At 38.2% G+C, this 21,545-nt stretch overlaps 2 protein-coding genes across 3 annotated transcripts; both read left to right on the top strand.

Moving 5' to 3' along the window:
• Positions 1-928: 928 nt before the first annotated feature.
• On the top strand, positions 929-10,445 carry asb15b (ankyrin repeat and SOCS box containing 15b). The gene is made up of 9 exons (XM_053241719.1): positions 929-1,116; positions 1,229-1,284; positions 1,589-1,720; positions 3,851-4,009; positions 4,354-4,599; positions 6,833-7,004; positions 8,067-8,616; positions 9,337-9,490; positions 9,595-10,445. The coding sequence occupies exons 1-9, from the start codon at positions 1,016-1,018 to the stop codon at positions 9,759-9,761; spliced, it is 1,737 nt and encodes a 578-aa protein (XP_053097694.1). The 5' UTR covers positions 929-1,015; the 3' UTR covers positions 9,762-10,445.
• A 636-nt stretch (positions 10,446-11,081) lies between these two features.
• Positions 11,082-15,467, top strand: lmod2b (leiomodin 2 (cardiac) b). 2 transcript variants are annotated; one of them, XM_026922569.3, is made up of 3 exons: positions 11,082-11,659; positions 11,959-13,395; positions 14,211-15,467. In XM_026922569.3, exons 1-3 carry the CDS (start codon positions 11,384-11,386, stop codon positions 14,235-14,237), a joined length of 1,740 nt encoding a protein of 579 aa, XP_026778370.3. In that variant the 5' UTR covers positions 11,082-11,383; the 3' UTR covers positions 14,238-15,467. The 2 variants fall into 2 exon arrangements, with proteins under 2 accessions (XP_026778370.3, XP_026778369.3); XM_026922568.3 differs by having other exon boundaries at positions 11,941-13,395.
• The last annotated feature ends 6,078 nt before the right edge of the window (positions 15,468-21,545 follow it).

Raw genomic sequence — 21,545 nt, 5'->3', positions numbered from 1 at the left:
GAGGTTATTATAACAGCAAAGGGGAACTAAATCTGGAATGGGATGTTCAACAAGCACATATGAGTGTGATGATCAGGTGTCAAAAAATTCTTTTGGCCACTAGGGGCTCTCATAAATATTCTTGAAGAGAGATTACCTTAACACATCAACACACAAGAAGTGAATGGACCAATATTTCTAGGTCTATTGATTATACACAATTCCACAGACAGACAATGTAGGTTTAGTGTAGACGAAGAATAATGGGACCATATATAAATATACACATTCATACTGTATATACAAGCTCAAATGCTTTTTCATCCATCCATCTATTTTCTGTACCGCTTATCCTACACAGGGTCACAGGGAGCCTGGAGCCTATCCCAGGGGAGTCAGGGCACACCATGGACGGGGTGCCAACCCACCACAGGGCACAATCGCACACACACACTCAGGACAATTTTAGAGATGCTATACCTACAGTGCATGTCTTTGGGCTGGGGGAGGAAACCAGAGTACCCAGAGGAAACCCCTGAAGCACGGGGAGAACCAGGAATCAACCCCCCAACCCCAGAGGTGTGGGGCAAATGTGCTAACCACAAAGCCACCATGAACCCCTATGCCTTTACATAAAAACAAACAAACAAACAAACAAACAAACAAAAAAACATACAAGCAATGTGCATTAACATTATATTTGTTTCTTAAAACAAAGCGATCAAATCCTGTGATCAAATCCCATCACATGGCGGCTGCAAAAGTCACATTCTGCCATTTATTTACTGGTGTAAATGGAGCAGATGAGCAAACGTGTAAACTTATTTTGATCACTTAAACTTGATCTCGAGCTGTGTACTCTTGGTTGGTGGAATAGGGGTCAAGTCTAAATATAAACCGCTGTTTGTGTAACTGTATGCTAAAAGCTTTATAGCCTATCCTATTACATTATATCGTAGAGTATATTCAGGAGACTTTCATATCAGCAGCGTGTGGAGCTGACGTTTGTTTACATGTGCAGTAGTTTGTTGTTAAAATGGCAGAGCAACTGGATGAAGAAGAAGAAGAACAGCTTATTGACCTTGCCATCCGGAGAAGCCTTCAGGACAGCACTTCACCCCTCTGTCCAAAATGGAGGTGTGTAAAATAAAGATTTTACTGCTCCCAGATCATATCAAATGCCCAGTATTTCTTTGCATGTTTCAAACTAACCTCTTTTTTTAATTTTTAAAAAAAAAAATCTCTCAAGTACAATGGAAACAGCGAGTGATGACAATGTGAAGATTTTAGCAGCTATAGACCAAGGTACAGCCAAATTCTCTTATCTCTGTGGCATATATGCTAATTATACAACTGATGAATAATAATGTGAAAATATTATCCAATTATTATTTTTATTATTATAATGTATTTTAATACAAAGTGTATATTATCTTTTTTTTTTTTTTTTACATTGAACCTGTCAGGATTTGATCCTGATATATATATATTTTTTTGGACATCACTTATTCATAGCAAAGCTCACAGCAAATAATATTTAAAAGCACACTGCAAATATACAGCATACAGAGGACAAACAATTCTTTAAAGTGCTGTTTATCTGCTCCAGGTGACTTGGCCACTTTGCGGGCACTGCATGGGAAAAGAAGTGCCTTTACACAGACGGACAGTAGAAGTTGGCTTCCCTTTCACAGAGCCTCCGTACGGCCAAACACAGAGATTCTGGATGCTGTTCTACTCGGTGAGTGGAGATTACAGTAGTATTACAGATTACAGTCACTCCACACAGGTATCGACCCTCACTGCATTTTACAAAGGCGAGTAATACAGGTAATACAAGTAATGCAGGCACAACATGTGATAGATACTGTATAACACACCAGGTCAAGGGTTTCGAAATGTCTAAGGAGTATAATAATTGAATATTACTTTGTCTAATGCCACAGGATGACTGACAAGAGCATGATCCTACTGGAGCTCTCACTCAAAAGAAACATCAGGCTATGAAAATTAGCTTCCATTTGTTTTTAAACTTTGTGTACTGTTTTGCTGGACCATTGCTGGAAATGTACAGTATATTTCAGGCTTGTCCATGAGACACTGATAAATAAATATTTTGCTATTAATATGCAACAGTTCAGCAATACGGCTTTTAAATCAGATTTTGCCCTATGGTGTTAATATCCATTCAAGGTTTGCAAAACAGAAAGTGAGACTTTAATCCCATCTAGCCAGTTAAGAAAATTCTCCCAAACCTAGTTTTCTGTTGCACAATGGTAGAACAAATAAATACCCCGAGCTATAGCAGTTTGCATTTCATACAGGCACCAGGGACAGATCTGGGTATTCACTTTTTTCATTTCAGGCAAAAGATAATGGTTAGGTAATACACTGTGATTCATCTTAAAGTGAAAAACTATTGCTCAAGTCTACCTGGTGACCAAAAAAAAAAAAGGAATAGAGCATACTTATATATTCTTTGCTGGCACCATTCTGGTACATCTGCGTCACAGCTGCAGTTTCAGGTGCATTGTGGACATTCTTGACATCTTTACACTATTGCATAAGTGGCAGTTGAAGTTAATTTCATTTTCCATTCTAATGTTATAGAAAATATTAATCTTCTATAAAAGATAGTAATCCTTGCTACAATAGTGCATTAATACTGACTTGGTTTAGCCCATACTTCTGAGTTAACTGAGTAAATGATTTGACTTGTAATACACTGACTTGTTTCATTAGTAGATATCGATTATTCCTCTGTAGTGGTAGGTATATGTTTGTTCAGCTCACACAAGTATTCTAATAACAGAAGGTAAAAGTTAGGTAAGCTTCTTGTGTTTAAGGATTAAGTTTGATAGTTACACTTAAAGATAAAGAAACCTCAATATTTCTTCTAGAATTATTTCTTCTAGAACATGCAGCCCCTTTTTTTGTTATCCATAGACATAAAACTTTTTATCCACATCATAACAATTATACAGACAATAAATAACAATTGTAGATTTATAGCAATTTTATAGCAATTTCTTTGTAAGAAAAGTGTGTTCCTAGGGCGTGTTACTACAGAAGGCCATGAGTCTTTCTGTCTGCCTAACCATAATGCCTCTGCTTTAGTCACCTTCACATTGAGACTTGAACATTTTTCTATTTTTCAATTTATTTAACAACGACGTAAGACTTGTGACTATACTAACTAGTAACTATAAAAGTTATACTGGGACTGTTTTATTTTATGTGCAGTGTAGTTGTCTGTATATGGGCCCCTTATTGTTGTACATGAACCACCATGGTTTGAAGGGAAGATCTTTCATCTCATTAGATTTGGTTGTAAGTTTCAAGTTTCAAGTTTATGTTATTGTTTCCAGAGTAAACAAGAAACAATGAAATTTTTGTGCCACAGTGGCTCATCCGTACAGTAATTTAAAGTGCGTACAAACAAGCAAATAGTTACACTATACAGGACAGTAACACAGGGAGAGATTTCACATGTTTGGGAGAAAAGGTATTGCATGAGTCTGAATACATGTAGAAGGAGTTGTGCAAATAGAGTGATGCTCCATAAGAGTTTAAGAGTGAATAGTACAAATAGAGAAAAAGAAAAAAGCTTAAAGTTGTAGAGTGTAGTACAAGTAGTGTTACAACAGTATGAGGATGACTGTGAACAACAGTATGTACATGTGTTGAGGTAAAGAATATGCTATATGTGTGACGGGCAGTTGCACTTGCAAAGAAGACAATTAAAATCTACTAGACTTGTTTACTGGTACAAATGAGGTCTGTCAATTATTGCAGAGATGAATCTACCGGCAGCAGACAATCTTGCAGACAATTTTGAATGGGCTATGTGTGATTTTGTTTGCCTGATCAGCATCCCATGAGGTGAGCATGGAAGAGGTTACAGCTGACGGTGAGACGGCGCTGACTCTCGCTGCTCAGGCTGGACATGTGGAGAATGTGAAGGTGCTGCTGCAGCATGGCGCGTCCCCTCACAACACCAACAGCAAAAACGAGTCCCCACTTCTGCTAGGTAATGTTCCAAGTAGCACTTAATGTTTTATTTATATAAATATGCCATGCTTTCCTGAGAATAAATTCACGTTCAACGTTGTCCTAACTTTTCCAGAGACATGGCTCTTCTTTCATCAGTGTGTTTTCCTAGGATTATATTGAATGTATCTCAGAAAATATACCTTATATATTTAACTATTTAAAGAACTATCATGAGGATGTGCATTTCAACAGAGCATAAAATTTATGGACACAAAATACAAACTAAAAAAACATTAGGCAAGAATTGTAGTGTGAATAAACATTAAGCTTTTTGATAAAAGAAACAAACATAACCTTCATGTGTTGTTTGTCCTTCCACAGCGGTCAGGGTTGGCTCCTATGACATGGTACTAGCGCTGATACTAGGCGGTGCGTTTGTGGAACAGGTGTGTCTGAAAAAGTGGACGGCCACTCACGAGGCAGCCAAGGTGGGCTGTGCTGACATCCTGATGTTGCTCCTGAGGCACGGTGGGAAGGTCTCAGCTCGAGACATGCACGGTGTCACACCACTGGGAATCGCTGCTGAGTTTGGCCATACTGACATCTTGGAAATCCTTATTCAAAATGGTAATATGGAGCATAACTGTTGTACACAATGTTTTGAAGTAAGTGGATAAAAGTGCTTATGAAATAAGATAAAAAATGTCTTACTATCAGAATCAGAATCATTTTAGTCGCCATATACATTACATGTATTAGGAATTTTTCTTGGTGTTTGGTCACAACACGATACATTCAACACAGTATACAACACACACGTCACAGACAGCACAACATACAACACAATCCAAATATTGCACCTTAAACAGACACTGTAGACTCAGTTATAATTTATATTAAGCACAGTGGCTTAGTGGTTAGCACTGTTGCCTGTTGCATGCTCTCCCTGTGCTTCAGGGGTTTCGTCCCCCAGTCCAAAGCCATGTGTTGTAGGGTGATTGGCATCTCTAAATTGTCTGTAGTGTGTGAATGGGTGTGTGATTGTGTCCTGTGATGGGTTGGTAACCTGTTCATGGTGTCCCCCCTTGTGCCCTGAGTCCCCGGGATAGGCTCCAGGCTTCGCACAACCCTGTGTATGAAATGAGGTATGGAAAATGGATGGATGGATGGAATATAGTAATGACAATAATTAATAATAATAATAATAATAATAATAATAATAATAATCAAGTATCTAGTGCAGAAACTTACAATACAATTATTCCTAATAACATTTAGTGCAAGACAAGCATAATATAATATAATATAATATAATATAATATAATATAATATAATATAATAACTAAGATCAACATAAAGGACTATAAAGTGCACATAACCCAGGTTATAACCTTGCTGATGCTGTAGAGGGATTAAGTTTACTATCCAGACCTATTTCAATTTACCCTTGAAAACCCTGCTTAATATTTAGTTAATTATCTTAATTCACATTACTTCACATTACTATGAGATACTCAGTAGCTACAGGGAAACCAACAGGAAGAATGTTATGTAGTTAAGAGAGTGAGATATGAAAATCTGGATCTGTTGACAGTCATGTGAGTTTAAAGTAGTCTGTTATAAAACAAACAAAAAAGAAATAAAATAAACAAAAAAGAAATAAAATGATGGCAAATTATATTTCTCAAATAATAGAGGATCAAGGACTATTTGAACTGATTAACTATAACGTAGGTTAAAAGACACCACAATTCATATTAATGGCCCTTATTCATTAAAGTTGCATAGACATGAGCACTTATTTGAGCACAGCCCTTATTTTTGCCATAGTAATGCAATCATGGTTTCAAAATCAGAAAAAAAAATCAGTAAATTATGTAATATGTATTCAGGAGCTTTATTAAAGAGTTAAAATATAGAAATGTCTTGTTAAATATAAAATAGAACAGGGGACAAGTAAGATCTCTTTCTGTCCAGGTTACCTGCATGTGACCCAATATCAGTGGAGGTTTGTCTTTTGAAATCCTTTGTTTTTACTGAAATTAATGGTATTATGTAGGATTATTGCTAGGTTTTTTCATTTTTCGCTTGAATAGGCCAGACTTAACTACACTATGATTTAATTAAAGCTTCATTTACTGGTGAGCCAAGCCAAACCAAAGCCTTATTTTGTATAAACACAGCGCTGAAAGAATTTAATTAAACACTGACTATCAAAATGAGTAAAATCGTGTGTTGACATTAAATTATGTAATAACCTCAAAAAATGTGGGATGATATAGCCCTTCTGCCCAAACTCTGCATCTAGGTCAGTCCTTTGTGGTACTTTTATATAAACTGAACTGAAATTTAACTAACTATATCTAGTCCATGCCTTTTCATCACACATAATGTACTAACTGAGGCTCTTGTCCCACCTGGTAAGTGATTCAACTGGCACTGCACCTGACCTCCACCTTTCTGTTAGAGGTGGTGAGTCAACAAAATGGCTCCAAGTTTGGGTTGAGCATGACTGCGTTACATGACTGGCCTGTTTGAGGATCGAGAACCTGATTGGCCTCTTTGAGAATGGAGACCTTGTTGTGATGAAGGGCTCATGGGAATTATGAGTTGGAGAGAAGTGTTGGAAACAAGCCTAGAAAATCACGTGCATGCTTTTAGCCTACTAAATATATTGCACTCAAATGAGGTTGTATTCTTGCCATTATGAAAACTAGAATTAATTGAATTATTAATTATATGGCATTATGATGACTGGTAATTCTGTCATACATCATGTTAGCCTGGATTTGTTAAGTGATTTACGAAGAACCGGACCCTGATCGATGATTTTGAGCAAGCTGCTTTTCTTCTCCACTAGGGGGTGATGTTGCTGCACAGGCCGCCAATGGAGACACAGTGCTATATGATGCAGCAGGCTCAGGGAACCTTGACTGCATCCTCCTGCTCCTTCGTCACGGTGCAAATCCTAATGTGGCCAGTTTCGCCTTTCAGCTTCCCATTCATCGTGCTGCATATGAAGGCCATTATCTGTGAGCCTATAGCACAAAAGCATCTCACTACTTAATAGCAGCTGTTAGTAAACACGTCAAGTGGTATACAACACAGGGATGAGCAACAGTCAGGGTTGCCAGGGTCACAGTTAGTTTAAAAATAGTTGGCAACCACCAAAATCTTGTTTTAAAGCAAATAATCAGAATTACATTTAATCAGTTTTCAAAAAAACACAGGCCATGGCCAACAAAGTGTTAGCGCAGACAGTGTATCTATGATGTACAGAACCATTTCTTTTGTAAGATATATTGTGCAGATTTGGAGAGGGAAGAAAGGATTGTGGGATGGATAATGGCCCTACCAGGAGATAATAAAAAAGGTGTTCTGCAGACGCTGAAAATCAGAAATGTGTTTGCAAACAAATGACCTTGCTTCCCACACAAAGACTGAGAAAAAGTAGACAAATGTGTCTCTCTTTTCCAATTCCCGAGCTTTTTGGGATAGTTTCAGGTCTTTTGTACATTTTTTGAGCAGTTGGGATGGAAATTTTGATGAAACCTGGCAACACTGTCTACACTTGTCTTTTAATTTTCTATGTTGCTGTTTTATATGGATCTGATATATTTTTGTAGAACATCTAAGTAGACAGAGAGTGTGATTAGATAAAGATAAAGGCATGTTCTCGAACCATGTTTTTCCTTTCCTGTCTTTGATTTTGTTTTAATCCCTTAAAATGCATTTTATGATGTATTTTAGTAAAAATGTAATTTATTTTTTAGTGAATGAAATATATTTCTATAATTTTATATGCACTGATTAGCCAGACAGCAACTCCAGAATTATTGCCATCTTTCAGGAGATGGACAAAGGAATGGAAGGAATGGACCAAATAATTGTATAAGATAACACAACCGTTATCATTATTTACTCAAATTGGAGGGACAATCAGAGAAACTATTACTTTTCCACTAACAAAATCATTATAATTTTTCACAAAAAAAATATTGAAAACCCTTTAGAAATTGAGGCTACAGATATAGATATGAAAGTTGTTCCTAGCTCAGGATTCTTTCATAGCATCTATCTCTTTAAATCAACAGAGCTCTGAAAACTCTGATCCCTGTAACAACTAAGAGGGCCATCCACCAGTCTGGGATGAGTCCGGTGCACTCCGCTGCAGACGGAGGCCACGCTTCCTGCCTGAATTTACTTATCGAGGAGGGCTTTGATGTCAACTCTCTTCTGGGTGACCACATTTCCAGCAACTATGGTGACATGAGGAAGACACCGCTGTATTTTGCAGTGTGTAATGGTGATGTCACATGTGCAGAAATGCTGCTGGGGGCCGGGGCAAATCCTGACCTCGACCCTCTGTTCTGCCTCCTCGTAGCTGTGAGGGCCAGCCATTACGAGCTTGTGCGGCTGTTGCTGGCCCACGGCGCCAATGTGAACTGCTTCTTCACAGCTATCTGTGACACGGTGTTCCCCACAGCTCTACAGTACTGTCTTCATGACGAAATAATGATGCGTTTATTACTCAACAATGGCTATCATATTGAAAGTTGCTTTCAGTGTGAGCACAACTTCTGCATTTTTACACAGAGCTACACTACTGCCGATGACACTTGCAGCTACTTGAACAAAGTGACGGTGAGTTCCTGGTTCTCCGCCAGGTAAAGATGTCCATGTTTTGGATTTGTCTATAGCTGCAGTTATGAATTAACACTATTATTATGTGGTATATTTTCTTGCGTAGTTTTCCTAAGAGAGTAGGTTTTCCAATACAGTAAACACTAACTGATCAAAGATCCAAAAATCCATGGAAGTCCTTTTTATGGGCCAATTAAGGCAGGCCAAGCTGGCTCAATAATGATACTGTATTTGGCGTGTTTTAAGTCAGTCTTGATCTGGCTCAAAAAGTCGATTAGTCTACATTATATTAGGACTTCTTATTATCACTACTCGTGCAGTTTTACAAATGTGCTGTTATTCAAAAAAGGCTTAACAACCCACATCAAACAAAACATGCATTGTCATTTAGAACAATCAGCATAAGTTATATGGATTTAACAGCAAAAGTATATCACGTGAGAACCATAGATCAGTGAATTATTGTCGTAGTCCATAGCAAGGGTCACAAATAGACACAGGCTGCAAATCCATAAAAACACATTCGGCAAAACTGTAAAAAACAAGAAAACTGGGTTAACCCCAAGATAAGAGCTGCACAACACTTACACCCTAGAGTGCTTGTTGCGCATGTGCTTAAGGATAAACCTGAACACGTTATCAGTAATAGCAGTAAGTCGCTCAAGCTGAGTCAGTACTCTCAGTACAACTCTAATATGCTACATGTTCTGTGTCTGTTAGTTTTGTGATTTCATCAGTGTGAGCTGGTTGAAGCACCTGGTAGGACGGCTTGTACGAATTCTTCTAGACTATGTGATACACGTTCCCATCTGCCCCAAACTGCAGAAGATCTTAGAGACCCAGAATGAGTGGCCCGAGATCTGTGACATTCTTAGTAAGCAATACTGCAGTGTGTGTTCTATTTCACTGTAGTCATTTGGCCTAAAAGTGTACAGTAAACATGTGATGAACATCTGTCCCTTCTTGATGTGAATTTAGGAAACCCACGCTGTCTGCAACATCTGTGCAGGCTGGCTATAAGGAAGAGGATAACCCTGAGAAGACTAAACAACACCAGATTTATGAGTGCACTTCCTTTCCCCCCTGCGTTAAAGAACTATCTAATCTACAAGGAGTATGACTTGTATGGACAAATGAAAATGTGAATTTGTATATGGAATGTATAATGGTAGAATGTATAATATTAGCTATTTTCTGGTACTGTTGTTTTCTACTAGTTTAATGTCATCATGTATTAAAAACAGAAATTGGTTAAAGTTGAAAATTGTCAGTGATATTACAGTTGAGATCAAAAGTTTATATACACCTAGGACAAAGACATTTAAACTCAATTTTCTTGTTACCTTACTTTTCCTGACACACTTTTTCTATGGGATTCAGGTCAGAGCTTTGTAATGGCCACTCTAATACTTTCATTTTGTTATCTTTAAAACATTTTGTTACAATTTTGGAGGCAGTTGCGATCACGTTTTAATTTTCTGGCAGATGTCTTGAAGTGTTCCTTCGGTGTTTCTAGATAATCCTCCTTCCTCATGATACCATGTATTTTCTGAGTCTCTTTTCCAGCAAAACACTTCCACAACATGATGCTGCCACCCCCATGCTTCACAGTTGGGTTTGGTGTTCGTCAGCTTAAAAGCCTCACCCTTTTTTCTCCATATATAGTGCTGATATCATTATGGCCAAACAGTTCAATTTTTGTTCAACAGTTCGACAGGTGTATGTAAACTTTTGGCCTCAACTGTATAAAGAGTGATGATATATATTTTGTTTTTATACATTGTTCAAAAACCACTTTGGCTTGGTACACAAACAACTTAGTATTAAAAAAACCTTTTGATTAATTGCTTGTAAACACACATAAACAAGGACTGGATATAAATTTAGAAACATTATACATGATAGGGCAGAATATGTTGGCTTGAACCAGCTCCTTTCTAATGCCTGGCACAGTTCCTGATTCAGATTATTATCCTGATTCAGAGATTTGATGAACGACTAACAATATTATACAAATATCACTTTTACTTGAGTCACAACACCAGAGCTGATCGAGTACACATGATTCAGGCAGTGTTCCTAAACACTGCTGTTATCTGACCAACAAAATTCCATGTCAGTACTGCCAAAATATGCTGGCAAACAAAGTTGGTGAGATGTTCTCAACCAGTTCATCCAGAATATCACTAACTGGGAAAGACTAGGAAGGTAAGGATCCGAGGTGAGTATTTGTATAATAATCCATCTTTTTTTCACTGCCTATTTCATAATTCTTAAACGAAAAAAAAAAGAATATTTCAGCAAAACGGTGGGTAGCAGTATCAGGACCTTGTAGATGAGCAAGTCAAGCATAAACACAGGTAAACATTTACAGATTTAATGTGGTAAGTATTTGCTGCACTATAATATGAAAGCACTAGTCATGACGGCTCAGTGCTTATTTCTACACCCTTTCCTCATTACAGAGTTGGGCTTATTTTGGGCATGAACAATGTTACAAGGATCGGCTGACAAGGCCTCAGTACAGCAACTGACTGAGCTCACATTCTTTTTGCGTATCTATCTGGTTGACTCCCCTCTCCGAAAATAGCTGCTGCATCACAGACCAGGGCTTTGTCATGTACCCCTCTGATCAAGTTCTTAAAGCTCCTCTATCTGCTCCAGCAGTACCTCCTGATATCAGTCACCCTCAATCTCGTGATCGTTAACACTACAATCTCAACTGAAAGGACAGGTTTACACTGTGGTCTTTACCTCGCAAAAGGCCATGAGTTCCTTTGGCTATCGCCGGGAGCTGAGCAAGTACGAGGAGTTGGATGAGGATGAGCTGCTTGCCTCACTGACAGCCGAAGAGCTCCAGGAACTGGAAAAGGAGCTGGCTGATATTGATCCAGATGATAAAGTCCCCACTGGACTAAGGCAGAGGGACCAGACAGATAAAACCCCCACGGGCACATTTAGCCGAGAGGCTCTCCTAAAATACTGGGAGAAAGAGACACGCCAGATTCTCGAAAATGAAAGGATGGGATCTTCAAGCCCCCAGGTCAGTAACCGAGAAAAGAACAACTATATTAACTGTGATTATTTGTTAAATATGTTGTATTTCATGTACAATACTATCCTGCCAAAAGAAATATTGGGTTGTAGCATTTTTAATGATATTTTTTACTATATTTATAATGAAAAGTTTCAGAATAATCTCTTTATTTTCTAACTATTACCTGAGCACTGTAATGCTGTAATGCTGAACACTGTAGTTAGACATGACCCAAGCAGAAAATTCAATCTAACCGCTGAGTCCAGACCTTGAAATGTGTATTCCAGTTTTGCTGTGGATTCCAGGGTGGTGAAAATAATGAAAAAGAGAATATGACAGAAAGCAACAGCGAGGACTCAGAAGAGGAGAAAGAATCTGAGGATGAGAAGGAAAAGGATGGTTGTATAGATGATGATGAAGAAGATAATGAAGAGAAGGGTGAACTAGAGGAGCCAATTACTGAGGAGGAGGAAGAGGAGGAGGAGGAGGAGGAAGAAGAAGAGGAGGAGGAGGAAGAAGAAGAGGAGGAGGAGGAAGAAGAAGAAGAAGAAAAAGAGATTGTCAGAAAGCAGGAAAACAACCTCCAAAAGGAGAGTGTTCTGGAGAAATGTGTTCCTCTGCATAACATGTACAACGGTCACTCAAGCCTCAAGCCAGAAAATTCTGTGAGGAGAAATTCACCACAGGAGTCAAATCAGTTGTCAGGAAACCCCACTGTCCTAGATGAGGCTCTGGAAAAGATCCTCCGTGATGACCCTGACACCATTGAAGTCAATCTCAACAATATTGATAACATTTCCCAGGAAAACTTGATCCGCTTCACAGAAGCCCTGCGCTCCAACACCCATGTGCAGGCTTTTAGTTTGGCGAACACTCATGCTGATGACCCAGTAGCCTTTGCAATTGCCAAAATGCTGAAGGAGAACTGCCACATTACTAAGCTAAATATTGAGTCTAACTACATCACAGGAAAGGGTATCCTAGCAATAGTGCAAGTACTTACACACAATAGCACTCTGACAGAGCTACGCTTCCACAACCAGCGCCATATCTGCGGAGGTCAGGTAGAGATGGAGATGGTAAAACTGTTGAGAGAGAACACCACCCTGCTCAAGCTTGGCTACCAATTTGACCTGCCTGGCCCTCGAATGAGCATGACTGGCATCCTCACACGCAATCAGGATCTTCAAAGGCAGAAGAGAATGCAAGAACTACGTCAGCAGCAAGGAGGTGCCTCAACTCCAATTAACCCACGCACAAGTGCGCTACAGAAGAGCACACCAACCTCTTCTCCATATGGGTCTCCTCGGAGTTCACCGTGGTCCTCTCCAAAGCTGCCACGTAATGATGTCATAAAAAGGAATCCTCAACCAAGTCTTCCACCACCTCCTCCTCCTCCTCCACCACCTCCACCACCTCCTCCTCCTCCACCTCCACCTCCCCCCAAACCCCAGAGCATTACTGTAAAAAGAGGTCCAACCAGAAAGATCGCAGAGGTGATCAAACTTCAAGAAGCAAGTGCCAAAAAGCAACAGGTTCAGAGTAAAGGCAAGTGTAAGTCCAAAAAAGGGAAGAAAGAGGTTCCCAAGGAAAACGGGACCGAAAACATCCTTAAGGAGCTGAAAAATGCACTGAAGCCCATCGCAGACAGAGACAGCTCCAGACCCTCTACGCCAATGCGGTCGGCTCATGACGAACTCATGGCCGCTATCCGAGCAAGCAGTATCAAATCCCTGAAACGGGTGAGTATCATAATACAAGAATATTATAACATAAAAAAGTTCTGCATCCACACATGATATTCTATAAGAAAGAGAAAATCGGAAAAAACGAAAGCTGATCACTCACAAAAAATGAATCCACTGTAGAACAGGTGTCAGGACTATCTGCATTCCAATGGTGCCTGATCATTCCTGTCAAATTTATTTGCACCAAATTACTTATTACATGTGTGTATGGGGGTGTAATGTAAAGATTTCCTTCAGGCTGTATTCCAGGATTTCCTTCAGGCTGTATTCCAGGATTTCCTTCAGGCTGTATTCTGGTTACACCAGAGCCCATTATACTGACATGTTCTAGGTGCTGGTAGAACATAAACAGTAAACACAATTAAATTATGATCCTTGTGCTGGTTATATCTCTGTCATGAAAAATCAGTGTTACCCTGAGATAGCAGGATGGTGAGCCCCAGAAATACCAGTCATTTATCATTCACAGCCACTATAAATAGATTCTATTTACACTTTCTTGATAAGTCAAATACCTCTCAGTGCTGGGCAACAGCATTGCCAGACTAAATAAACAAGACTTGTCTTTCCTATTAATAGACGATATTTTTAAATTTGACATATCATAATCAATATGGGCAAATAAATCTTTCTACTTTATCTAATATAAAGACAAATTTATTAAATAAACGGATCTTCATAGACTTGAGTGGTACTGTAAGTAGGTATAAACTACAGTATGACTGCAATGTTTACTCTAAATTGCACTCAAAACTCACTCAGGTGAAAAATAAAAGGATGACCAATGACCTGTACTTTTCTTTAAACAGGTGGAAGTTCCCCAGTATCTTCGGTAATGGGGTCAAATACTATGTACCAAGAAAGAAAGGATGGCCACACACATCATCTCCAAAGATCCTTTCCATAGCACTACGTTTATACGAAATACTCTGTAATGAATCTGCATAGTTAGTGCAAACTTGTTCACTTCATGTTATGAATACCTTCCTACTGAAACAACTACAAGTGCATACTGGGCCATATTCAGGGCTAAGTTAACATTGGACAGGTGTTTCAATATCCACTGGAGCTGTATTAATTCCAGGGACCCCGGTTTGGTCCTGATTTGATCTGAGTTACTGTCTGTATGGAGTTTTGAATGTTCTTCTGGGTTTGAATGTCTGCGTGGGTTTCCTCGGGGTTCGCTGGTTTCCTCCCACCCCCTAGTAGGCAATTTGGCTATGCTAAATTGCCCCTATGTGTGAAGGAGTGTGTGTGACAGTCTGTATGAATGTGTGTGTGAGACTAATGTCCCATCCAGGGTGTATTCATGCCTCGAACCCAGCATTCCCAGAACAGGCTCTGGATCCACTGCGACCTTAAAGCGCTTATAGAAGATGAATGATGATGAATGAATGAAGGCCATGTCCAGAACATCAGCTTTGGATTTTTAATACGGATATCTTTCTGCTGATATATGTCATTTGAACTTGAAATGAAAAAAAAAATGAAATGAAAGTACCAGAAAAGGTGATGCCATAGAAGAAACGTTTTTTGGTTTCCTTAATTTGGTTTTCCATAAATTAAGGTTGCAACAATAGAAATATGGACGGAAAGGGAACCATTGAAGTGCAATAGAATAGCTCTTCTATCCCAATGCTCTAAAGAGCACTTTCTGGAATGCTTAATTTTTAAGTGTATCAGTTTAAGTCACCAACTCTCACGACTCACTGTGTATAACTTTTGAACTACACTTTGTTCTAACAGGAAGTCTACTTCATAGATCTCCTATAAATGAGGTTATATTATTATAATTAGATTAAAATATTGTTGGATAAGGGAAGCAATTGACTAAACTATAAATGGGAAGGACTAAATACCTGCAGTTTGTTCATATTTTGACACAAATAACAGTAACAGTTTCTAATTGTTTTGCATGAAGGCCTGTCTTTATAGTGCACTGATGAAAACAAAACAATAGTTCATAAATTTGATATATTCTTGATTTTTTTTTAGGTTAATCTCTGTATAAATGTAAATATTTGCTTTGATGTGGAAAATTAAACCTTTTATTTATAATCTGTCAATTTTCTTTGTTTCTTTTGGCTCTCTATAAGTTTTTACTGAAATATTCTGCAGTTTTAGAAAATATCTGGAAGTTTCAGAGTAAATTCTATACTCAAGAATGAACAGCACTTTGATTTGAATATTGTATGTGCTTTATTTTATCCTTGTGCTTTATTTCAACTGGCCCAAAGGAGATTAGCCTTCCTGACTAAAATTACACCCCAAATGACTTCTAAAATTAAAAACTCCTAATCCAGTCCATGTGCACTTGTGTGTTTTGGAAAGGTTCCTTGGGTCTAAATCCATTCCACAGCTGTTCATAGCAAACAGTGAAGTGTTTCAGTGGTAACTTCATCAATCAGCTGTGCTCCTCTCCCGAGGCCAAAGAATAACTTCCTCACTGAATGAAACCTGAAGCTCATGTTACTTTTGTATTTTGTTGAATCAAATCTTCTCCGGTCAGAGAACAAATATGAAGGACATGCAATTTTGTTCCACTGGTTTGTCTGAAGTGACTCCAAAAGAAATGTCTTTCTTAAAAGACTGCAGGCTTTGACATTTTGGAACAGCTGGTAAAGGTCAAAGGAAACAAGCAGTCAAAACAAACAAAACGCTTAACAGACTAACGAGCATATCACTCTCATATCCGATCTGTCTGCTAAATCCCTCTAGCAGCAAAGGATAATATAGGTAACATATTTATCCATGCTACAAAGATGACACTGTATATTATATACACATACATTTAAATTAACACCTAAAATGGAACTTATTTTTCTCCTCAGACACATAAGCAGAGAACCAATAGATATGTGTGGTGGTCTGGGAAAACCCTTCACATGGTGAAATTTTGATATATTTAAAAAAAAAGTATATATATATATATATATATATATATATATATATATGTACACACACACACACACACAACACACACATATACATATATATATATATATATATATATATATATATATATATATGTGTGTGTGTGTGTGTTATAGCATGTTAAAAAGACAAAATTACTGTCACGTCAGCGCCGGAATCAGCATTGCTTCACACAGAGCGGCCTACAAACATGGCCGCTGAAGACTACAACATCCAGCAGCCATCATAAACTCTATCATGTTCATGTTCACCTTCCTACCGATCACACACTCCTCGACTCACTTACACACAGTCATGCCAACAGTATAAAAGTACATTCATTCCACCACCACAGTGTAAAGTATACGCTCAGGGTTTCTTACCTGTCGATACCAAGCCTTTATCTTGCTATAGTGTTTTCTGGTTACGATTCCTGTTCTGTTTATTTGGTTTATGTCTTTATCTTTTGCCCTGGTTACACTGAATGCACGTCACCTGACTACTGCTTGTATCCTGACCTTGATCTTGCCTTGCATTTTGGATTTGTTTGCCTGTAGTTTAAATAAAACAGTCTCCGCCGTCTCTGCCATCTCTGCCATCTCCGCAGCCTGACAATAACATTTAAAGACTCAATTCTGACTCAACTAAAACACACCAATGCACTGATTGTCTACAAGCAACTACTTTTTAATTTGCATTAAATTTAATGCGCAATAAATTATAGCGGGCTTTATTCTTAACCTTCTGACTAAATATAATGTTCAGAAACCCATCTAGTAGTCATTCTAGTCAATAATAATATACCTTAATTAAAATAAGAAACGCAAACCACATTTACAGTTGGTTCAGAAGTATTCAAACCCCTTCAGTTTTTTTTTTTATTTTATTTTTTTTACACATAACACTATGTAACAGTTTTTGTTCCTGGGTAGTAAGTGTTATTTTCTAATTGCTTATGCTTATGTGAATATGGATCTTTTCGTTCACATAAAGTCAGAAAAAAAAACACACAGCATGAATCAAAATTGAATCCAGCCTCCCCATCCCTGCTGCTGAGAAGCACCCCATAGCATGATGCTGCCACTACCATGCTTCACCGTAGGGATGGTATTAGCCATTTGATAAACAGCACCTGGTAAAACATAGCTTCAACTCAAAAAGTTCCATTTTTATTTCATCAGACCTGAGAATCATTTTCCTCATGCATTCAGAGTACTTTAAGTGCCTGCTGTATGTGTTTTTACTTAGGATTGCTTTCCTAGCCACTTTCCCGTAAAGGCCTGATTGATGGAGTGTTTCTGAAATGGTTGTCCTTCTGGCAGGTTCTCGCATCTCTCCAGAGGACGTCTGAAGTTCTGTTAGAGTGACCATAGGGTTCTTGGTCACCTTCCTGACCAAGGCCTTTCTTAATGAGTTTAGCCAGATGGCCAGCTTTAGGGGAGTCCTGGTGGCTCTAAGCTTCTTCTATTTCACAATGATGGAGCCTACTGTGCTCCTGGGCAAATTCAAAGCTTTAGGAATATTTGATACCCTCGCCACATCTATGTCTGAACACAGTTTGGTCACAAAGGTCTATGAATAGTTCCTTAGGCTTCAGGGCTAGTTTCGGTCTGTCATGCACTGTGAAATGTGGAACCTTATACACACAGGTGTGTGCCTTTCTAAAATAATGTCCAATCAATTGAATTTGCCACAGGTGGACTCCAAGCAGGTTCTAGAGGCATCTTAATATAATCAAAGCAAACAGGATGGACCTGAACTCAATTTGAAGTGCCTTAGGCAACAGTCTGAATATTAATCTAAATTATTTATTTATTTGTAATAAAGTTGCAAAATAAATAAATAAGTAAATAAATAAATACCAATAAAATGTGCAAACACTCAAGGGGTCTTAATCATTTCTGAGCACACTATATAATTAAAAAAAATCATTTACCTTATAGTTACATTTCTATTCTATTCTATTCTATTCTAAAAAGTGTTTGAGTATTTAATATTGTTAAGAGCTAATATTATAATATCTTTAGCTGACAAGCTATAGAAAGCGAAGGTCCTGATTACCTCTACGTTACCTCTACATATCAGAGCTGCAACTTTAACTGGCCCTTACTCAGAGCGTCATAAGGTGCCTTGGCTCTGGGGACATCAATTCCTTGGCTGACAAGTCTGTCCACCCTCCTCTTTAGCATGTCACCCACCCCATCTGGGACACCCTTGCCATGACTGACCTTGAAGAAATCTTAAAAAAAAAAAAGATCTGTCCTGGTAATGAAGTCCAAGGTTGAGAGCTGACTGGAGGTTGTGGCCTGACTGGAGGTTCAGGGCTGACTGGAGGTTCAGGGCTGACTGGAGGAGTGTTTAATGCCTGGAGTGCTTTTTACTCTTATGAGCCGCCTTCCACCTTTTTAGGTGGACATGCTGTTCTCTCTCACTGCAGTCTTTTTGCCTTTTCTTGTTCTCTGTTTCTATGTCTTTCATCCACCTCACTGTCTTTTTCTAGATACTTCTGTCTCCTCTGTTGGTCAGCATCATGCCTGGCACGGTAGAGCCTCTGCTTTTCTGCTGCACTCAGTGGTGTTGAAGAACTCTGCTGAAATCAGTTAATATCTATCTATCTATCTATCTGTCTATCTATCTATCTATCTATCTATCTATCTATCTATGACCTGATAAAATACTATAAATAATTGCATTAACCTAATGCAACTAATGCAAAAGATACTAAGTAACTCTGCTAATTCATTGTGTTCCCAGGAGTTGCTTTATGTGACTAATGTGCATTAATGTTTGAGTACATATATCAAATATTTTCTGGACTATAAGTCCAACATAAATTGCACTTTAAAGAAGATCTGAGCTTTTGAACTCATTTGTTTTAATTTTCAGTTAATATTTCCAATATATGTAAAGCCCTTAACAGGCTCACCAGATTTCAGGGGTGCCCCTGCCAGGTGGCAATAAAAGAAAAATCACAACCTCTAGTGTGAAAAATACAGTAATGCAATTAAAACATACAGATTATGCTGATTTATACATACAGAATCAATTTTACTATATATAATTCACTGTCCCTTCTGAGAGAATGGAAGGAAGGTGCATCCTTGTTACTCTAATTACTGTAAGTGTTGCAAATACATGCTAATGTTAAGTTTTTCTTAAGAGAAGGTACAAGCTGAGGTTCTTGTCTGTCAAGGTCAAGGACAAACATCCTTATATAAATAAAGAAAAAAAACTTTTGAAATGTAAACGTTTTATTCTAATAATATAAGTACCAGGGTTGTGTTAGTTAGATGGACACAGTCAGTCAAGAATGAAAAGATTGACAAAATATGAAAAATTGAAGAGAGGACCTACCTTTGGACTGCCATTGTGTTAGCAAATGAATTGATGACATCATTTCCTGTGCATCAAGCGACCCTACAGGTTAACTCTTCCTTTGCTAGGTGAAATAGGTTTTGGTAACAGGGTTGCACTCATGTTGTGGGAAACATCTTCAGTGCATAATTACTATTATTTACAAAAAGTTAAAGAAGAAAATTCATGTTGTACCAATTATCCATCCATCCATCCATCAATTTTCTGTAACACTTATCCTACACAGGGTCACAGGAAGCCTGAAGCCTATCCCAGGGGACTCAGGGCACAAGACAGGGGACAATCTGAACGGGGTGCCAACCCACTGCACACACACACACACACACACACACACAAAACAGACTATTTGGAAATCAGCCTACAATGCATGTCTTTGGACTAGGGGAGGAAACCAGAGTACCTGGAGGAAACCCTGAAGCACAGAGAGAAAATGCAAACTCTGCACACACAGAGCAGAAGTGTGACTCAACCCCCCAACCGTGGAGGTTCGAGGCAACAGTGCTAACCACTAATCCACCATGCCCCACTGTACTAATTATAATACACCTATATAAACAGAACAATACCAATAAATACAGAGTTAAAACTCATTTTAACCATTGTTTGACATGCATGTTGGTCATCAACAAGGTGGGACAAGGGAAAAAAGCCATTCTGGGGGGTAAACAGAAGACTTTTAGTAATTTAATGTTTTAAGAGCACTATTTTTGATAATTTATTTCTATTTTAAGACATATTCAATAGACTCAATAAGTGCTTTTTTTTTTTTTTTTTTTTTTTAATTATGAGCATATATACCTTGAAAATGTGTGGATGGGACACGAAATGTCCTCCATTTATAGAATCACCCTTATAACCTAATTTGCTTATGTAAAAACCTTTTATCAAAGAATGATACATTTACAATAGGAAATGCAAATGTTTAATCACTACAATGCTACCATAACTGCTGATTAGTTCAGTCAGTTCTGCTCTGTTGGCTAAATTTCCCATATTTCTATATGCCATTTTAAACATTTGAAAACTTTATGGGCTGTACAAAGTGTGTATGTGCTCTTCTCTGTTTTGACAACGTGAGCACACTGATGCATCATGGACAATTTGACAGCCTGTATCTGATTACAAAATGAAACAACTTAGTAAAATTGTGGGTAAGAACTCACACTTAACTAGCAAGATTTTACACAATTTTAGGCAGATGAACTGTTTTTATCACTGTGGTTGTTAAACCTTTCAATACCTAGACCAGAATTGAAAATAAAAACATTTCCAGTTCATTTTGGTGAAATATACTTAATATTTCTTAATGCAGATGTGTTTAAGTATATTATAGGCAGAAAAACCCAATCGTGGTTGAACCCGATTTTGGCTGATTTAGCCAGAATTCAGCTACAGTGACATCAGACAGGTTTTCTAAGACAGCTAAAGATATACCAAAAGATGATACAATGACACTAAAGCTAGACTACATAATTATGCACCATGACTGGTGTATATGTCAGCTATTAAAATCAGGTTCTATTGGGACTGTGTTCAGTGCAATCTGATCCTCCAGTAGCTGCACTACACATTTTACTGTTTCCCTACAAATATTTTAGGACTTGTTAATGAGCTGAGTCATGTGTACTTGGAACTGGGGAAAAAAATCAAACATGAAAGTGGAACCAATATTTTAATGCCTAACTGACAGAAAGAAAACGAGCATATAATCACTCCTGAACCAGATGACGGCTGAGCTGCTACACTATACACTATATGGCCAAAAGTATGTGGACACCTGACTATCACATCCATATGCGCCCATTCCAAAACCATGAGTATTGATATGGAATTGGTCCCCCTTTTATGGTTATAAT

Source organism: Pangasianodon hypophthalmus, chromosome 18 (genome assembly GCF_027358585.1).
Source record: "Pangasianodon hypophthalmus isolate fPanHyp1 chromosome 18, fPanHyp1.pri, whole genome shotgun sequence".
Taxonomy (NCBI): domain Eukaryota; kingdom Metazoa; phylum Chordata; class Actinopteri; order Siluriformes; family Pangasiidae; genus Pangasianodon; species Pangasianodon hypophthalmus.
Note: the sequence above shows the minus strand (reverse complement) of the source record. Positions and strands in the feature narration are given on the sequence as shown.